The 17,500-nt window shown below is 38.0% G+C and overlaps 2 protein-coding genes across 5 annotated transcripts in view; one reads left to right on the forward strand and one right to left on the reverse strand.

The window, feature by feature from the left end:
• LOC125028915 (glucosidase 2 subunit beta-like) overlaps positions 1–12,131 on the forward strand; it is a 12,331-nt gene extending 200 nt beyond the window's left edge. The window contains exons 2-11 of one of the 3 annotated variants that reach the window (XM_047618535.1): positions 1,934–2,071; positions 2,338–2,588; positions 4,638–4,940; positions 5,227–5,394; positions 6,556–6,624; positions 7,513–7,557; positions 9,246–9,387; positions 9,519–9,709; positions 9,922–10,065; positions 10,404–12,131. In XM_047618535.1, coding sequence (XP_047474491.1) covers positions 1,934–2,071; positions 2,338–2,588; positions 4,638–4,940; positions 5,227–5,394; positions 6,556–6,624; positions 7,513–7,557; positions 9,246–9,387; positions 9,519–9,709; positions 9,922–10,065; positions 10,404–10,559 — 1,607 coding nt within the window. In that variant the 3' untranslated portion in view covers positions 10,560–12,131. The remainder of the gene's footprint in view (positions 1–1,933; positions 2,072–2,337; positions 2,589–4,637; positions 4,941–5,226; positions 5,395–6,555; positions 6,625–7,512; positions 7,558–9,245; positions 9,388–9,518; positions 9,710–9,921; positions 10,066–10,403) is intronic. The other 2 variants (XM_047618536.1, XM_047618537.1) reach the window with 2 other exon arrangements.
• A 1,084-nt stretch (positions 12,132–13,215) lies between these two features.
• LOC125029015 (glutamate receptor ionotropic, delta-1-like) overlaps positions 13,216–17,500 on the reverse strand; it is a 14,180-nt gene continuing 9,895 nt past the window's right edge. For both annotated transcript variants that reach the window (XM_047618729.1, XM_047618727.1), the window contains exons 8-12: positions 16,940–17,124; positions 16,506–16,736; positions 15,708–15,886; positions 15,166–15,328; positions 13,216–14,936 (exon numbers count right to left, since the gene is read on the reverse strand). In XM_047618729.1, the coding sequence (XP_047474685.1) occupies positions 14,775–14,936; positions 15,166–15,328; positions 15,708–15,886; positions 16,506–16,736; positions 16,940–17,124 (920 nt within the window). In that variant the 3' untranslated portion in view covers positions 13,216–14,774. The remainder of the gene's footprint in view (positions 14,937–15,165; positions 15,329–15,707; positions 15,887–16,505; positions 16,737–16,939; positions 17,125–17,500) is intronic.

Consider the following 17,500-nt stretch of genomic DNA (forward strand, 5'->3'; position numbering starts at 1 on the left):
GTTTGCAACTTCGGAGGAATGTGGCTTGTATTTCCTCGAGGTTCTTCATTAATTATGAATCTTGAATTGCGAGCAGATTTATTGTTATAGCCAAAGTCACGTTACTTGTACAGAATTTATGAGTTGTTTTTACTTCAGCAAACTTAGGTGGATAGTGTCTACCGGTACTGGTCGCGGATTTGAGAGTGAGATATACAAAGTAGATTTTAAAACTTTTCTTTGGTATTTAAAGGTGCTGGCCTAGCCATACCAGTGGGGGTTTAGTTTGTTTCACACAATCATGGGGTACAAGGCAAACTTTGCCTGTAATGGAGAGAATGGTAAAATCGAAGATGCATATCCTCCAAGTTAACAATAAGAAAGTAAGGTAAATCTTCAGAATGGCCGATCAAGATAGAATTGTTATCAATGGGGTCCTCTCTCAACTACCCAAATATTTAGAAATTATCCCACGGAATGCCCAGGAAAACATAAATTCATCCACATATTCACAGCAGCAGAAAGTGTCGAACAGACTCGACAGTGGGTGCTCTACTCCGTTAAAATTTGTCAATAGATATTGCATTATATTACCATAAATATAATCACTTTGGCATCATAAAGCCATATTATGTATGCATGCTTTCTTTGCTGTGTTAAGTACTCCACACTAATGATTTTATAATATTGAGGTATTTATTACTGAGAGCAATGCCCCCTCCAGAGATGAAGCCCCAAAACCAGGGTATAATGCGAACCCAAAAATCCATACTTAACCTTGCATACCTTCTACTTATTCCCTAGACTGGGGAAGCAAGACCCTCCACTCTATACCCCCCTTTATTAGTACTTCATGCCAGCTTACAGAAATGCGACATTAAGAATTGTGCTGTGGACTTAGTGTAGTTGCACGTGGCATATTCACTCAGTACAGGTGTGTATTTTTACCATAAGTAATACTTTGATATACATTTACATAATGACCACTCTAAGAAAGGGGAAATCAAATGACATTATCATAAAGAGAGGGAAAAAAGTGGTATAGTTTTACACCCAACCACATGGTGCAAGGTAAACTTTGCATGTGGTATTTATCACTGGAAGTCTTGCCTTTTGAAATCAAAACTTTGCACATTGCAAAATAATTTATTTAAGGTTCTGTATTTTCTACAAAATTAAATAGAATGTCAGTTGTTTACCAGTGAAGAAGGGAGGTTCAAAGAACTGCTATAATTATCATGTTTTTATATTGCAACTTTTAATTTCCTGCAGGAAGCTTTATAATCAGTGAAAAAGCTTTGTTTCATCAATTTGTTATTTTGTATCATGAAAGTCAGTCCTCTACTTGTACTTTACTAGAGTCAAATGTTGCTATAATTTATCTACGCAGGAGGCAACTGAATGAAGGGAGAGGTTAGGGTCCTAGAAGAAGGGAAGAGTGGTGGTGGCTGTAGTGGTCTCTGGTGGTTAAATATAGAGAAATAAAACGTAAAACTTTTTAAGGAATTTGATATAACAAGCATACTAATTAAACTATACCATCTACTCTTTTTGTAATTGAGCAGTTGCTCTTTCTATTCTTTATCAAATGTATATCTCTTTTGAGAGGGTAAACAAAAGTAAATTTATTCATTTGTGAAGAATTAGCTAATTAAATCTTTCTGCTTTGCCTGTTTCTCTCGGTGAAAAGATAAATAGAATGATAGAAGATCATATAATTTTAGTCAGAGGGATTATCATGTCATTCAAGACCAAAATTACTGGGCAGTATTATTTACTTTTATTAAATCCAAATGGTTTAAGTGGTGGTTTATTCAGATACACTGTTATATGAGTTGTTCTGATTCATAGCGGTTTGCAGAATCTATTCAGTGTACCACAACAAATGAATATTTCTGAAAAACTGACCTAGCTAAGCTGATACTGACTTGTTTCTCTTTATTTGCATTTACAGAAGCTTCTTTTTATGACCCAACAAGAGACTTCAACTGCTTAGACGGATCAGGAACAATCCCTTTTGCATACGTTAATGATGACTACTGTGACTGTCAGGATGGCAGTGATGAACCTGGTACATCAGCTTGTCCCAATGGTTAGTATACTTGGTCTGCAAATGGCTGGAATGTGTTTCAAATTGTCATATTGTATTGCTTCATTCATCATAGTAGTTTTATCATTCCCTTGTTTCCAGAAATGTGAATCATTTTAGAAAGGACCTAATGGCAATGTTTCATCATAAAATTAATGAAAATGTTATAGCCTCAGAAACTTTTTTCTTCTACTTCCAAGCAATGTCAAGTTGTTTGTGTGTGGTAATGCCATTATGTTAGTAAATTAATTTTAATCTAATGCTTTCAGGATTCTTCTACTGCACAAATGTTGGCCACTCGCCCCTCAACATCCCATCATCCAGAGTAAATGATGGTGTTTGCGATTGCTGTGATGCATCGGATGAGTATGCCTCGGTCTCCAATTGTGTGGACACCTGTCGAGAGCTCGGCCGCGCAGCCCGGGAGGAAGCTGCCAAGCAACAAGAGGAGAGACTGAAAGGCTTCCAGATGCGGCAGTCGATGATAGAAGAAGGCCGTAAACGAAAGAAGGAAGCCGAGGTGAATATTTACATGTTAATAGTAATTTTTTCAATTATATTTGCTGGTGAAGGAATTTTATAACTGGGAAATAACTTACAAGTAGTATATTAGCTGTGTTCATAAATAATTGTTTGTTTCTTCCATTGCCTTATCCAGTGTGTTTCTTCTGTTATTTCTTTAAATATCTATAACACGTTTGTTTTGAATGTGAACGAAGAAATTGCTCATATTTTATGTTTTATTATTATTTTCTCTCTTTATCACTTGAATGAATATGAAGGTTTCTATAATCATTCAGTCAGTGTTCTTTCTGTATTGAGATTGTACACATACCAAGATGTTACTGTTTTTTATTCTCTCTATTTTCTTTTCCTTTCTCTCTTCCTTCCATTCTTTGTTCAAAACTATATAGAAGATTCATGAAGAACACAAGTCTAAACTGCGTAATGGGAAGAGTACCTTGGCAAAGGTTAAGAATCAGCTTGAGAAAAAGAAGGAAAGGCTGCCAAGCGGGGATAGAATAGGTAGCACGAAGAGTAAGAAGTTCCTTGGGAAACCTCAGTCAAGGGGGAAGCTACGATCCAAAAGAAAACACCTGAAGAAAGACCTCCAGGTTGAACAGATTGTATTTATTTTATTTTATTTTTATTTTTTTTCCTTTCGTTCTTTGTCTTTGTACTTTTTTTTTTTTTAATTTATCCTTTTGTGGGGGAGGGATGAATGTTGGTCTCTGTTGTGTCAACATTTGAAGGGGATGTTTAACGATTAAATAAGACTTGAAGTGGATTTTTCTGTTATTTCTGCATGTGGGGCTTGAGATTGTGTCTAAGAAAGTACCATTCCTGCAGCAACCCTAACCTTTTAAGGATCAAGATTAAGGGACCAAAGTAAATAGAAAAATTCCCAAAGGTTGATTCTTCTCCTTTGCCTCTTCTCCGTTTCTGAAATGTTTATTGTTAACCCCTTCTTTACCAGAAATTAGTGTTGAATAAGCATACACAGCCTAAAAACACCCATGCCATACCAGATCTGTAGCTGTAGTACATGTATAACCCTAAAAAGCAACAAGTGGGACAGAGTTTGAAATGTTCTTTCTTCAGGAAATATTTTTTCTTCTGATGACCAATAGTGTCTGTACACTCACTTGGGTTGCCAGAATACTGCAAGGATGATTCTGCAATCAATGTAATTGTACTCCTTCTCAATGTTATTTTATATTTACCTTTTCTATCTTTTTGTTTTTACAAGTGTAACTTCTTGTTGGGTATATGCAGTCATGAATACATAAAAATTCAGTGAATAGCTTGGATTTGGCTTGAGAATCTACAATGATTGTTATGGCAGAGCAACAGATTGTTATAGTGTGGTATGCAGTTTAGTAGAGAAGGGGTTAATGTGATTTTTAGCTTAAGAGTTTGTTTGATACGTTGAATTTCAAGTGCGTGAAAGGATGCATTGTTCAAGACATAACCTATTATTTTCTTTCCCTTTTCTTTAGTTATATATACAATATATATATATATATATATATATATATATATATATATATATATATATATAAAGATATTGAGCATGAGACATCTCCTTGTTTCATAGTTTAGAATCAAAGAAGTAAACTAGAATTACTGATAACCCTAACTTCATGCATTGCACTTATCCTGAATTACCCTTTTATGTACTTTTCTCCTTCCTCCTCCCCCTTCCTCCTCCTCCTCCTCTTCCTCCTCCTCCTCCTCCTCCTCCTCCTCTTCCTCCTCTTCCTCCGTGTCCTCCTCTTCCTCCTCTTCCTCTTCCTCTTCCTCCTCTGGTGTACTCCTAAATAAGAATTGTCCATTCATAAATCATCACTGAAACTCAGCCTTTGAAACTCATAACTAATCTTTGTATTTTTTTTTTAAAGCCCATTAATACTAGGGCATGCACTTTCTGCTGTGTTTTGTTGCATGTACACATGCACTTAAGACAATTTTATAGACACAGGACAATTAAAGGTCCATTTCGGATTTCATTTCTTCACTCCACTAGTGCTGTCCATGGGCTGTTGATAAAGTGTAACTATTTCTCCAGGTGAAAATGGACGAGCTCAAGAAAGAGAGAGAGGAAGCAGAAGCTGCCCGAAATGACAAGGAGGAAATCAAGAAACTTGTTGAGGAGCCTGAGAAGGAGGCCCTGGAGAAATACAATGCCATTGAGCAGGAAAGAAAGGCTAAGGCTGATGCAGAACAGAAGGCCAAGGAGGAGGCTGAAGCACGAGAGGCATTTGCTCACTTGGACAATGACGGGGATGGGATTTTGACGGTTGCTGAACTCCAGTCTCGGCAGACCTTTGATACAAACAGAGATGGAGAAGTGACTGCTGAGGAAGCTAAGGTAATTTAAGTTCTGTTCTCTTTAATGCCTCTTTGGATTGTGACTTATATTGAAACCTGCTGCTATTAGCTGTATTAGCTTCTTTTTATTTCTTGTATATCTTTTATATTCTGATAATGTTTAATTTTATCTGTCACTTATTTTGATATAGTTTTGCTTTCAAAGTAACAAAGTCTGATATGTAGTGTTCACTTTGTCATACAATTATAAAAAACTTAACTGAGATCACCTATGTAAGGGAGACCTTGACCTGAAAGAGCATTCTTTTCCCCCAACCCCTTCCCAGTTCTACCTACGGCAGGAGGAGACCATGGACTTGGAGACCTTCCTGGTGTCTGGGTGGCCCATGATGCGACCCACGTATAAGATGGACCAGAGGATGTTTGTACCTCCCACCACTGAGGCACCAGCAGAGGCACTAACCCCACCTCCTGTTCCTGGATCTGAGGGCAAGGTGAGTGACTACTGTGAAGGGGTAAGGGTGATGAATTTGAAGAAATGTTGGAAAAGATTTATTCTGTAAATTGTTCCTTTATGGTCTGAGAGAAATAGATGCACACACACGAACACGTACACATACACATACACATACACATACATACATATATATTCATACATTTATATATTGACCCAAAAAAAAAAAAATTATGAGAAGCTATCTTTAGAATTAGAAGTTAATACAGCTCTGTATATATACACACACATGCACTTTTGACTCACAGGCTATGTTTGTAATTGTCAGATAGTTCATGTTCAACCACTTAAAGCACATACAGACACTACCATTTACAGGTAAAGGGGGCATTGTTCCATTTGCCATAGCTTGTTTTTAGCTTCTGTTTTGTTTTAAAATCCATAGGTATTCTGTCTTGGAATCTATTTGTGGTACATAATTTGCAGCTATTTATGATTTTGTGAAGAAATTATGTAAAAGCAGATATCAAATAGAATATAGGTTATGGAAATTCATTACAACTTTTCCAATAAAATCATAAGAATACACAACAAAGCTCTACAACCATTATAAGAATGGAGGGCATAATGCAAAATTTTAGGGGATTTGTCATAATCAAGAAGAGAGTAACATGCATATTATTCCAAGATAAACAAGAGTTCTGAAGATGCGTGTTGTATTGAACTCAAAGCCAGATATTAGAGTATGAGAAACATATTAGTATGTGTCCTTTTACATGGCATATAACACCTTGAATACACATACTTGTCACCTGTGTGTTACTGTGTTGGGTAAGAGCACTTCAGTATGAAATATCAAATTCAATAACAATTTCGCTTGTTTGTGTATAATTTGTATGTTCCAACTTTTGATACAGACATATATTTGTCTGCATCGTGTTGAAGTTCTGTGTTAAATTTTAGTGATATGAAAGGCAGAGTACCAATGTAAAGTCAGTGACACAAGTCGTGATACCCCTAATGGCAAAAGTTATGGGCAAGTGGTAATGTAGCAATAACCTTTTTTTTTGTCAGCCCCCTGGCCCCATAGCATAATGGCTACACTTTTTAGTAGATATCACAGTAAAAACACTTGCCCATATGACCAAGTGGGGTATCTGGACTTCCATCACCAACTGTACATAGCTGTATTCCCTCACAGGATGAACAGCAAGGAGAGGAGGATGAACAATTCGATGATGAGGACTTTGACACTGGCCTGGACCCTGAGGTACCAGCTGTGGGTGCATGTGGCTTTGGTTTTGGGTTCCTATACTTTACATTCTTAAGCTTTATGTACATATCTTGATTCCTTTCATTTTCAGTACAATGAGAACAGAGTTTGGATTTTTTGTTTTTCTCATACATTAAGTTGGAAAAAATATTTATCATTGCACTTGCAATGCATGGCTTATTAAATGAATCCGTGGGCATTTTAAGCTAGGGCTTTTAGGAATATTATTTTTTGTTTTAAAGGATATGTTAATCAGTGCTTAGATATGAATTGTGGTATTTATGCAAGTCATAAAGGAGTCAATTTACAAATATTTACTATTTGTCAATTGGCCCTACTACTACTACTACTGACAACAGGCAAGATGCCCTGCCCAAGATGCCTCACTTTTATTTTCTTGTGTCCTTTTCTGAGCATGAACATGTTTATGACAAGCAAAGAACATCAACTAGATTCGTGTTTTAACTTAATCTTTTTTGACAGTTTTTAGAATAGTATTCCACTCAGTATCTTACTATTTGGTGGGATATGTGTGTGCATGTGAGTGTGAAAATTCCACTTTCCCTTTCTGTTTATTTTTGTATGACTGGAGTTGACTCATGTTATTGTTCAGTCTTCCTCCAGTGTTATGATTATGTGAATTTATAATATATGTATAAACCATGTAAGAACATTATATACTTTTAGTTCTTATGTGTAGTGTTATGTAAATGATTCACAAAGAGTGACACAGTATATTCAGCATTTTGTAATTGTCAATTTTCTGACAAAAATTATGATAAGGCAGAATTTTATGTATTGCTTGCTAGGAACTCCACCCTTAGAAAGTACCATAATACAGGATACTAACAAAGCCTAACCTTTCCCTCTGGATGTGCCAACCAGATATCACGCTACGTCAACTCCAGGGCAAATTGGGAACTCATGTCGGTGAGGGGTTTTACCTCTTGGTGCATGGAAGTCTTGTCCTATACACTATACACCCTACTACTGCTGTGCACTCTCCTCTCTTACTTCTAATGCATTACTTCATTTCCAGTGTTGTTTCTCCAAGATAATACCCTCCAAAAGATGGCATGCTCAGTGCGTAAAATGTCTTTAAAGCTTTTTTATTTGTTATTCTTATTATTTAGATACAAATATTCTTGTTTCTAATCTTGTAACATCTTTTTACCATATATATGTGGAATTAGATGTTTTTTACACTGCTCCTGTAGATAAATTATGAACGTCTCTCATGTGAAACCTCAGAAACAGGGTCAGGGCTTAACCCTTTGTGCTGAGATAGTATGGCATACATGCCATATCCACTGATTTTTGCTTCTCAATTGTTTTTACACATAAATGGCTTCACAAGTACTTTGTCACAAAGGAGTAGATTACTAGTTCTACTTATTTCTTCTGTTTACCCTTTTCCTTGAAGTTCAGACAGATTTTAAATTTCTCTTTAGACAGATTTTAAATTTCTCATCACTATTATTATTTTAATAACATTGAAGTTATTGTTATGCCAATAATGATAATAACAGCATTATCAGTGTTAAAAGCATTAGAAAAAAATATATATCAGAAATTCAAGGAATGAGGAAAGCAGGTGAGATCAAATTGGGCTTCTAATTGACTCGTTGAGGGATGAATACTTGTGGAGCCTTTTTGTGAAACAAAATTCACAGAAAAATACAGTGAACAGTACATGTAGGTATGTACAAAGGGCTAAAACACTCATGAAAGAAAGTGATGATAAAAGAAAAAAAAAGTTAATAATAAAAATAACATTTATCAGCTTCAACCTGATAAATGTTCAAAGTTTTGCAAGAAATATCAAGTCTTTTAGACCCTGAAATTAATCTATTTCCGCCAGCGAAAATGAATAAAAAATGGGGAAAATGCGGTGCTGATTTTTTATATTTTTGTGAAATGTCTGTACATAGATGACTCTGCTTGTGCATAGCCACAAAGGAGTTAATTAGTAGATCTTGAGACCCTACCTGATTTTACCTTTCCTTGAATTGGCGGGAAAAACATATTTTTTACTAGTGCTATAAATATTGACGGTGTTATTTTTATTATACACATAATTACTATAATGTTATAAACATTTGTAATAGCAAAATAAGGTACCATAAAATATTTTTATAAATCAATGAAATGGGTGAACGGGCGATACAGGCAGTACTCATAACTGGCTCATTGGTGACTTAGTACAAGTGTACCCATCTATGTTTAAAAGCAATTAAACAAGTAAACTCACAGTGGGCCATGCCCATCAGCAAAGGGTTAAAAGTAATGCACTTGATATTTGACAGTTGCAAGAACATGGCAATTAGTAACAAACCAATTCAAGGGATATAATTTCTTATGAAGCTACAGAAGGTGTAAGCAATTTATTACCTCACATAACCAACCCAAAGGTAACAGTTGTCTTGGAACTTTCCTCATGCTGCTTTCTTCTGGAAGCATGTGATATGGAGTTCCAAGTTTATTGTTATAATAATGCGATGTCATTTTTGTTGTTATTTATGTATTAAATGTTGGAAAAGGTAATTATTTATATTTTATGGAGAAGTGCGTCCTCCTCACATAAGGCATAATAATAGTTTGTATACCACCAACCTCAGGATGAAGGTGATATGGAAGAGGATGATGGAATTGAAGATTATGATCTCCCTGAGGATGATGATGTTGAAGACATACCAAAGGAGGAAGAGGAAGAAGAGATTGACCAGAAATATGACGAAGAAACACAAAAACTTGTTGATGGTAAGGGCAGTTCCTTTTTTTGCATGGGTATTGATCATACAGCTGTCCCCCCTCCCCCCTAACATTTTTCTGTAATTAGTCTTTTTGTGGAAACTACAGTGTTGTGCAATTGTATTATTTCCTTCTTCCAGCTGCCAATAAGGCCAGAGAAGACTTCGATGAGGCTGACAGGAGAGTGAGGGATTTAACAAGGGAGTTGCGCTCACTAGAGGAGACTCAAGAGAAAGATTATGGTCCTGAGGAGGAATTTAGAGTTATGGATGGAGACTGTTATGAATACACGGACAGGGAATATACGTACCGTCTCTGTCCGTTCGATAAGGTATGATTGATGTCGCCCAACTGAATGTGTAACTTGGATCTTATTAGGCTGATCTGTTTAGATTGTTACCTCTTTGTATATATTTGCCTTCCTTTTAATTTTGGCCATATGTACATTCAGAGAAATACTCTTTCATAGTATATTTTTAATAGTTAAATATATGTGCCATTGCTCAATTATCCAGTCATGTCATGTCATTTTTCTGTGCACAGGCTGTACAAAAGCCCAAGTCTGGCCATGGGGAAATTCGACTTGGACAGTGGGGTGAATGGTCAGGCCCAGAGGAGGATAAATATAGCAGAATGAAATATACCAGCGGACAGACTTGCTGGAACGGGCCTGCGAGATCAGCAGATGTGAGTAGCATTGACACGTCCTTTGTTTCCGTTGAATGTTTTTCGGTTAATAAAGTGGTTGAGATATATGTCTGATATATTTATCTTGAGCTTTTATAGGAAGTTATTGATGATGAAATAGTGCCCCTTGATATGTAAAATATTTTTATGGAATGTAATGTGGATATAGTTTACCTGTAATTTTTTTAATTATTTTCTTTTTCATATAATTTGGGCAATAATTATTTTATTTTATTTGTATTATCATTTGTTAATTATTCAGAAGCCATTTCTTTTACATGTGCATCAGCATCAGTTTTTTATGAATTTAATTTTTTTTTTTTACTTTTACTCTTCAGGTCCACATATATTGTGGTGTGGAAACCAAGTTGACAGGAGTATCAGAGCCAAACAGATGCGAATACCTCTTTGAGATGACCACACCAGCTGTGTGTACTAAACCTGAAGACATTAGTGGCGACGAAGGCACGCCACACGGCCACACAGAGTTGTAGAAAATGAGTTCGTTGGGGAAATTTAGATTTATTTTATTACATGGTTTACTTTTTTTTTTTTCATACATGTAGCTCAAATGTTTTAAGTAATCTTGATTTCCCTTGTAAGCATAATCTAAGTTTTCAGGTTTTTAAAAATAAGAATGTTAATGAGCATACGAGCTCAAGTGGGTATGAAAATTTTCATATTAGCTCTCAGGACCAGTGATTTCTTTGACTTATCACATATATCTTTGGTTTATCAGAATATTATCCATTGATTTTGTTGCATTGTGACTACCTTATGCAGGATGCAATATATTGGTAATCATTTGTGAAATTTTATGGGTTTGGGTGATTGCCTGTACATTATCGTTTGGCTAAAATATCAGCTAAATTTAATTGGGATGCCAATTATTGAAAAGATCTTATTATCACAGCATAAAGCATTTGTAATTGCGTATTTTCATAACAAATAAGATATAAAATTTAGTTCATTTATATAATCTAAAACGTTTCAGCTGAACTTAGTTATCTGTTCTCTAGCTTGTCAAAAAGAGTCACATACGGGGTGCTGGCCTGAAATACATGCCTTTTTTAAACATAGGTCAGTAAATCCACATAGAATGATGTCTGTGGCTGTGATATGTCGTCAGCAGATTCTGTCCCAGTAGAATAAAAGTTGATTGTTTTTTGCAGCAGAAGAAAAGAACAGAGGTGTGTCTCTGAGATATATCACTTTGGGCTTTGTATGTTCACTTGTGTTGATGGATGAATTTCACAGCATCAGGTCAGTGATAGGATGTTGATGTTATTGTTGATTACACACATAGATTTACACTAAGCATTCCTTTAACATTTTTACACCAATTGGCACATTTGTGAAGAACATTAAACATCATTGACCAGAATATACCAGTGGTTCGTGTATGAATTTTGTGTATGTTAATCAGGATACTTGTACCAGTGAGATAGTACAAATGAATGGAAATGGTTTAGGGATGCAGGGTCAGAAGAAAAATAATTCCAATGTTGGCTTTTCCTTAAATATCTTTTGTTTCCTCAATTTTGCCTGTTTATACCTTCTTCTCACTCCTTTCTCCTCTCTTTTCATCTATTGGTTTGTTTAATTTCCTCATGTGTGTTTCCTCTCTGTTCCCCTAATGTTATATTCTCATGTTTTTTTTGTTTTTGTTTTTGTTTTTGTTTTTGTGATCTCCTTTGCACCGTTTGCAGGATTTGCTCAGAGCCTTAGATTAACAAGGTAAATATTTTTGCATGAGCCAGAATGTAGGAGAAAAAGGTAAGAATGTGTTGGGAAACATTGGTAAAAAAGTGAAAAATTTGTTTCCCTCTAAATTGTTTCCTTTCCATTTGTCAAACAAGAAATGTTTATTCAAGAATTTGTTAACAGTATCACTGCAGTCAAAAGTCCTTGATGATAATTTTTTCCTAATATAAATGGACACCGGTTATGTAATCAGCCCATAATTGTTTGAGAGTCCAAGATAATGGGGCAACTGCAATCTCAACATTCCTCTCAGAATATTCTTGATATTTGTCAGTTGTGGTTAATAAAATTTTGTAAAGATCTCTGTGCTTTCCCTTCCTTTTTGATGAAAATGTTTTTGATCGCCGGTGAGTAAAAGTGTATAATGAGGTTTGTAAAGAAAAAAAAGTGTGTTTAAATTTAATTACACTGGAAACATGTTGTACCAGTCCACACGCCATAAAACAATCAAATTCTGGTGCCCAGCCATGTAAGAATCCCTGGCAATGAACAGGCAGATACTCTAGCACACTACGCCGCTATGTCCACATCGTACCAACCACGTTTCTCACGTATCCCAGCCATGGATTATTACCCACACTTTAAGACCTTGTATAATCGATGGCAATCTTTCTGGTCAAGTCTCCGCACTAATAAATTACACACTGTAAAACTATCAATCTCCTCCTGGTCAGCTCCATTTCATCGGAACAGACGTTGGGAGACGGCTCTCGCCTGTTTACACACTGGCCACACCCGTCTAACACACCTATCTAATGTCACAATCCGACCCACCCCTATATTCCCTGTGTAATGTCCCTCTTTCAGTTCCACACATTCTATTGTCATGCCCATGTTTTGATGCAGCCCGTACCTCTGCTTTTCCCCACCGACCTCCCAACTTATCAGATATCCTTACAAAATCTCACACTTTCTGCTTTGATAACCTGTTTTCCTTCCTCAAACGCATATACATCCTTCACTTTATCTAACCCCTATACATTACCTAACCCGACCTTAACCCATTTACTTGTCAATTCCTTTGCCCAGCTTTGACAACTAATCACTAACTCAACCATCCTTCACTACCATTTACTATAGTGCTACATGACCTTAGATGTCTAGCACATTTATTTTGCTTTAAACCTTTAACCACCCCCCATGCCCGTTGTTGCCGTGGAGGGCTTAGGAGATGGAGACTGGGACCTAGTGCTGGGGATCACACCTGCCTTGGGCCTCAGCCCCCTCCCCCACAATCTCTTGCTCGTTGTTGCCATGGGGGGCTTAGGAGACGGAGACTGAGGCCAATGTAGACCACCCCTGCCTTGGACCTCAGCCCTCGCCTCGCCAAATTGTGCAGGGTCTTTTCTTCTCATTTTCTTTACCTTCAATTCTTTATCCCTTTTGTCCACTTATCCTAATCGTTACCTAAATTTTACCCTTTTCTCCAAAGTTCTTTGTCATAATGCTGTGTGAACTTTGATATCTGGCACATTTGTTTGTTTTGACCATTCTGTAAATCCACAAACATCGTCTTGTATACGAATAAACTTCTTACCCCCCAAGCCCCACCCTATCACAATATTTTGAATGCGTCGCTAAGGACCTTAAATGCTGATGCGGCAGAAAAGTTTCTATAAATATTTAAAATCTTCTTCATCTCCACCTCTAAAGCTTTCTTCATCTGGTATTCCCTCCCCCCTTGTTGCTACTCTACAGCCATACTGCCCTTCTCAACACCCTCCTTCACACGTCCCCGTCCTCTACAAATCTGAATATTCTGTTTAGCCCAGCCGAATGGGATCGAATTTCGTGATCCCCTCTACAGCCCCTTACTCTGAAAACGCTCCTCTTCCAGCAATGCCCCAAAACAAGTAGGCAAAGTTACCTTCCGCAGCCGCCCCGACCGTTCCGGCTTGTTATAGTTACATCTGTATCCCAAGCTAAAGCATTATCATCCCTGACTGACTGGCTGGCCACGATCGATCAGAACGATCTGCACAAACATCCACATGTGCCAATTGTGGTGGCTTCCGTAATGTATTAGGGGCAGCCCCACCTTCAAGTTTGAGTCTGAAGTGGTAAATCTCTTACTCAAACTTGGCCTCGCTTTACGTGAAGCTAGACAGGAAGCACGCAGACAAGGTTTTTCTCTTACTCCCTACTCCAATATTGTCCTTCGCTCTGCCCCTCCCCCTCCCTCCCAAGATGTTTATATCTCCCGCAGTATCTCTTCATCTCGCTTCTATCCCCTCCCTCTCCTAACCAAGTTCTTTTGCCATTCTAAATCCAAATACCGCAATCTCCACCACTATCCCAGACCTTTGAAGTCTAGCACAGTTATTTTCCTTTGTAATCATTAATTATTATCCTAAGTGCAAAGTGTAAGTTGTTCTTGAATTATTTTAATGATATAGAGGAACTAAAAATTGAAGTTATCAGTCTATAATCATGAAGTGCGATATTAAAGATAATGATGATTATAACCATTTCAAATAAAATGGGTGTTTGTAACGAGTCCCATATTCAGTAAATGTTATTAGTGTATATGTTCTCGAATGTGAAGGATATTCATATATTTTTTGCTAGTGTTATTATTCACATTAAGGAACTCAAAGTTTTTTGTAGTGCGAAAAAAAGGGGACGTTTAACATGCTTATATCTTTTGGATTCTATGATCACTGGAGGTCCTCGAAATAAGTACCTCACACAGTTAAATACTTACGCATTACGAACTTCTGTTTTGTATCTATAAAGAAATTTGATTGTTGAAACATTCTGTGGCTAGAATTGGTAAGTTTCTTCGTTTTTCCTTGTTAATTAATGAATATCTTTCCATTTAGTCAGAAACAACTTCGAGCTAGTTTACTCGGGAAACAACATAGATACCGCATCGAAAAATGGTTCGCTCAATTTTAAAAAGCATCGAAGTATCCTTCATTATCTTGTTCTGCTTCATTTCCTTTTTACTTCATCGCTGGTCCTGTTATATCACGACTTGCGCACCGAACGCGGACGACGAACACCTCCAAAAGCAGGAGGAGGAGAGCAGCTCCGTGTCCAAGGAGCAGCAGGTAGAAGGCGCCTTGGAGATGACTCAGATTCAGAACCACGGTGCCGTCTCTGTCCTGCAAGGGCGTTGGAATTAGTTCTCCCTCTCTCCCTTCTCTGTGTGTGCTTGTGAGACTCGCGCATTTTATGGATGCTTCAGCGTGTGTGTGTCTGTACGTATACATTTAATTAGAACTGCGGAGTTTTTTTTTCATTCATAACCACCTTTTAAAATTATGAAAACGGAGGTTTAAAAACATTTGATGAACCAGGAGTAAATTAGGTTATAACGTCCTTGTAAATTACCTGAGACAGGCGCTCGGTCGCCTCAACAGAATCGTCTTTTTTCTGCGCCCTATGTCTATCAGCATATGCTCTAATGACGTCACGCAGCCAGAAGTCAATCAACCCTGCCTCTATGAGCCGCTGCTGTAGCATGCATATGTGGTGACGAAAGGGGGCACCTTTCCTGTTTATAAAATTGAGGGTGTAATAGCACAGGTTGTTTTATATTGATAGTTATACTATTAATATGCACATACATACATATACATACAAATATAAATGTGTGTGTGTGTGTGTGTGTGTGTGTGTGTGTGTGTGTGTGTGTGTGTGTGTGTGTGTGTGTGTGTGTGTGTGTGTGTGTGTGTGTGTGTGTGTGAGAGAGAGAGAGAGAGAGTGTGTGTGAGAGTGTGTGAGATATATATATATATATATATATATATATATATATATACATATAGATATACACGTGAAATATGTTCGAAAATGTAATAAGCATAAGTAATAATAACTTCTATCCATGCATTAAATAGTAAGATTAACAACAACAGACGAAAATAACTCACCGAAATCCCCAAATATCCCCGACATACGAAGGATATTCACTCCTGCTCAAGTGGACGGGCGTGTACCCAAGGGCGTCCGTGAGTCGCGCTGCCACTTGGGTCCGGAGGTTGTACTTGAAGTCGACGAAGGCGTGGCGCTTCTTGAGGATCTCCGCAAGATGCTCGTCCATGGAAGCGACCTGCGAGACAAACCGACGGCCGATCAGATATGTTACTTCATGTTTCGTGTTGGACGTTGTTTACATTTGTGCGTCAAGATTTATCAAAGTGCAGCCTTCAACTAAAACTGGACAGTGTAGAAAGTTCACGTAAAATTCCTGAAAAAAAGAACAAAGAATATAAAAAAGAGCCTCGAACAGAAAATACTTGCATGTGAATGAATATAGGAATATGATGGTAGAAATTATGAAATTCAGTTAATAATAATGATAAGATAAAAGGCTGCGTCCACACGATCCAACAGCACCCGGCGGACTTTGCCCATATACAAGCAAAAGTGTTCGCCGTGTTCCTTGGGTGCTTGTGTATCAGACATCGTCGCCCACATATAGTAAGCAACAAACGATCTGACTACCAGGCAGACGGGCGGCCCTATCAGGCGATTTCGCTCGACCATGAGCACGAGCAGTCGTTTGGTTTGCGCGCCAGTTTTGCCCGAATGACGTGCATTGAGTGAACGCCCGTCGTGTATTGCTAAGGCCAATCGCAGTTATAAGAATCAATAGTGTATTCTGAAAAAATACGAGCAGATTAAATTAATATTAAAAAAAAACAGACAACCTATCATCAAACACAGACCTCCATGCCGGCGTAGATTTGCTGGACAACTGGGTCGGAACTCTGATTGAAGAACACGAAGAAGGTGCCGAAGAGCGGCTGGCTGCCCCACGTCCAGCCGCCTTGCTCCAGAAGGTCCTCGAAGGAGTTGATGGGCGGCGGAAATCCTTGCACGGTCAGGTGTGCGATCAGGGACGAGCGGTAAGCGCTGTTGATGACCAGCGTGTACAGGAGCAGGAAGCCCACGGTCACCTGCAGTCACGGGTGGGGAAAGCTACAATGAGTCTCAGGAATATGTATGTAGGTACAGTATGTATGTATGTGGGCGTGTATGTGTGTGTGTCAGTGTATGTGTGTGAATATGTCAGCGTTTTCACAAGTGTAAATAAACTTCATCAAATCCTTGTAGACAACCTGAGTGGGAACGATTATGAGTGAGAGAAATGAAAACCTACCCTAATCGTTGAAGACGATGAAGGCGGGGGCGGGGGATTTTCCATGAGCACCGCCCACGAGTACAGCACACTTCCGCCCACCTCTGCGTCGCCCGCCCCCGTCACCCACGCGACGACCCGCAGCAACACCCACACTACGACGTCGGAGACCAGGACGCCGGCGAGGACGAGGAGCCAGACAGTCCCTGACGGAAAAGTTATAGCATATACGGCATAATTATTTGGTTTAGTATAAATGTTTTGTATGAATTTGTTGATGTTCATGATAGAAATTTCACAAAAAAAGACTACTAGGCGATGAAAATGCTACTTCATTCATCGTGTAACTCTGATTGAGCACTAGAAGAGTAGTGTTGATAAAACCTGCGGTTTGCACCAGCCATATTTAACTAAACAAAATCTTCCCTGACCAGGTTGTAAATAGAGCAATAGAATTAAACGCAAAACATATGAGAATACAGCGTCACAATATAACTTCAACTATCTTAAAAAACATAAACAAAACAAAACAAAAACGGCCTTCTAATTACATGGAGCCTATACCACCACGGTCAACGTTAG

This window comes from Penaeus chinensis, chromosome 9 (assembly GCF_019202785.1).
Source record: "Penaeus chinensis breed Huanghai No. 1 chromosome 9, ASM1920278v2, whole genome shotgun sequence".
Lineage (NCBI taxonomy): Eukaryota > Metazoa > Arthropoda > Malacostraca > Decapoda > Penaeidae > Penaeus > Penaeus chinensis.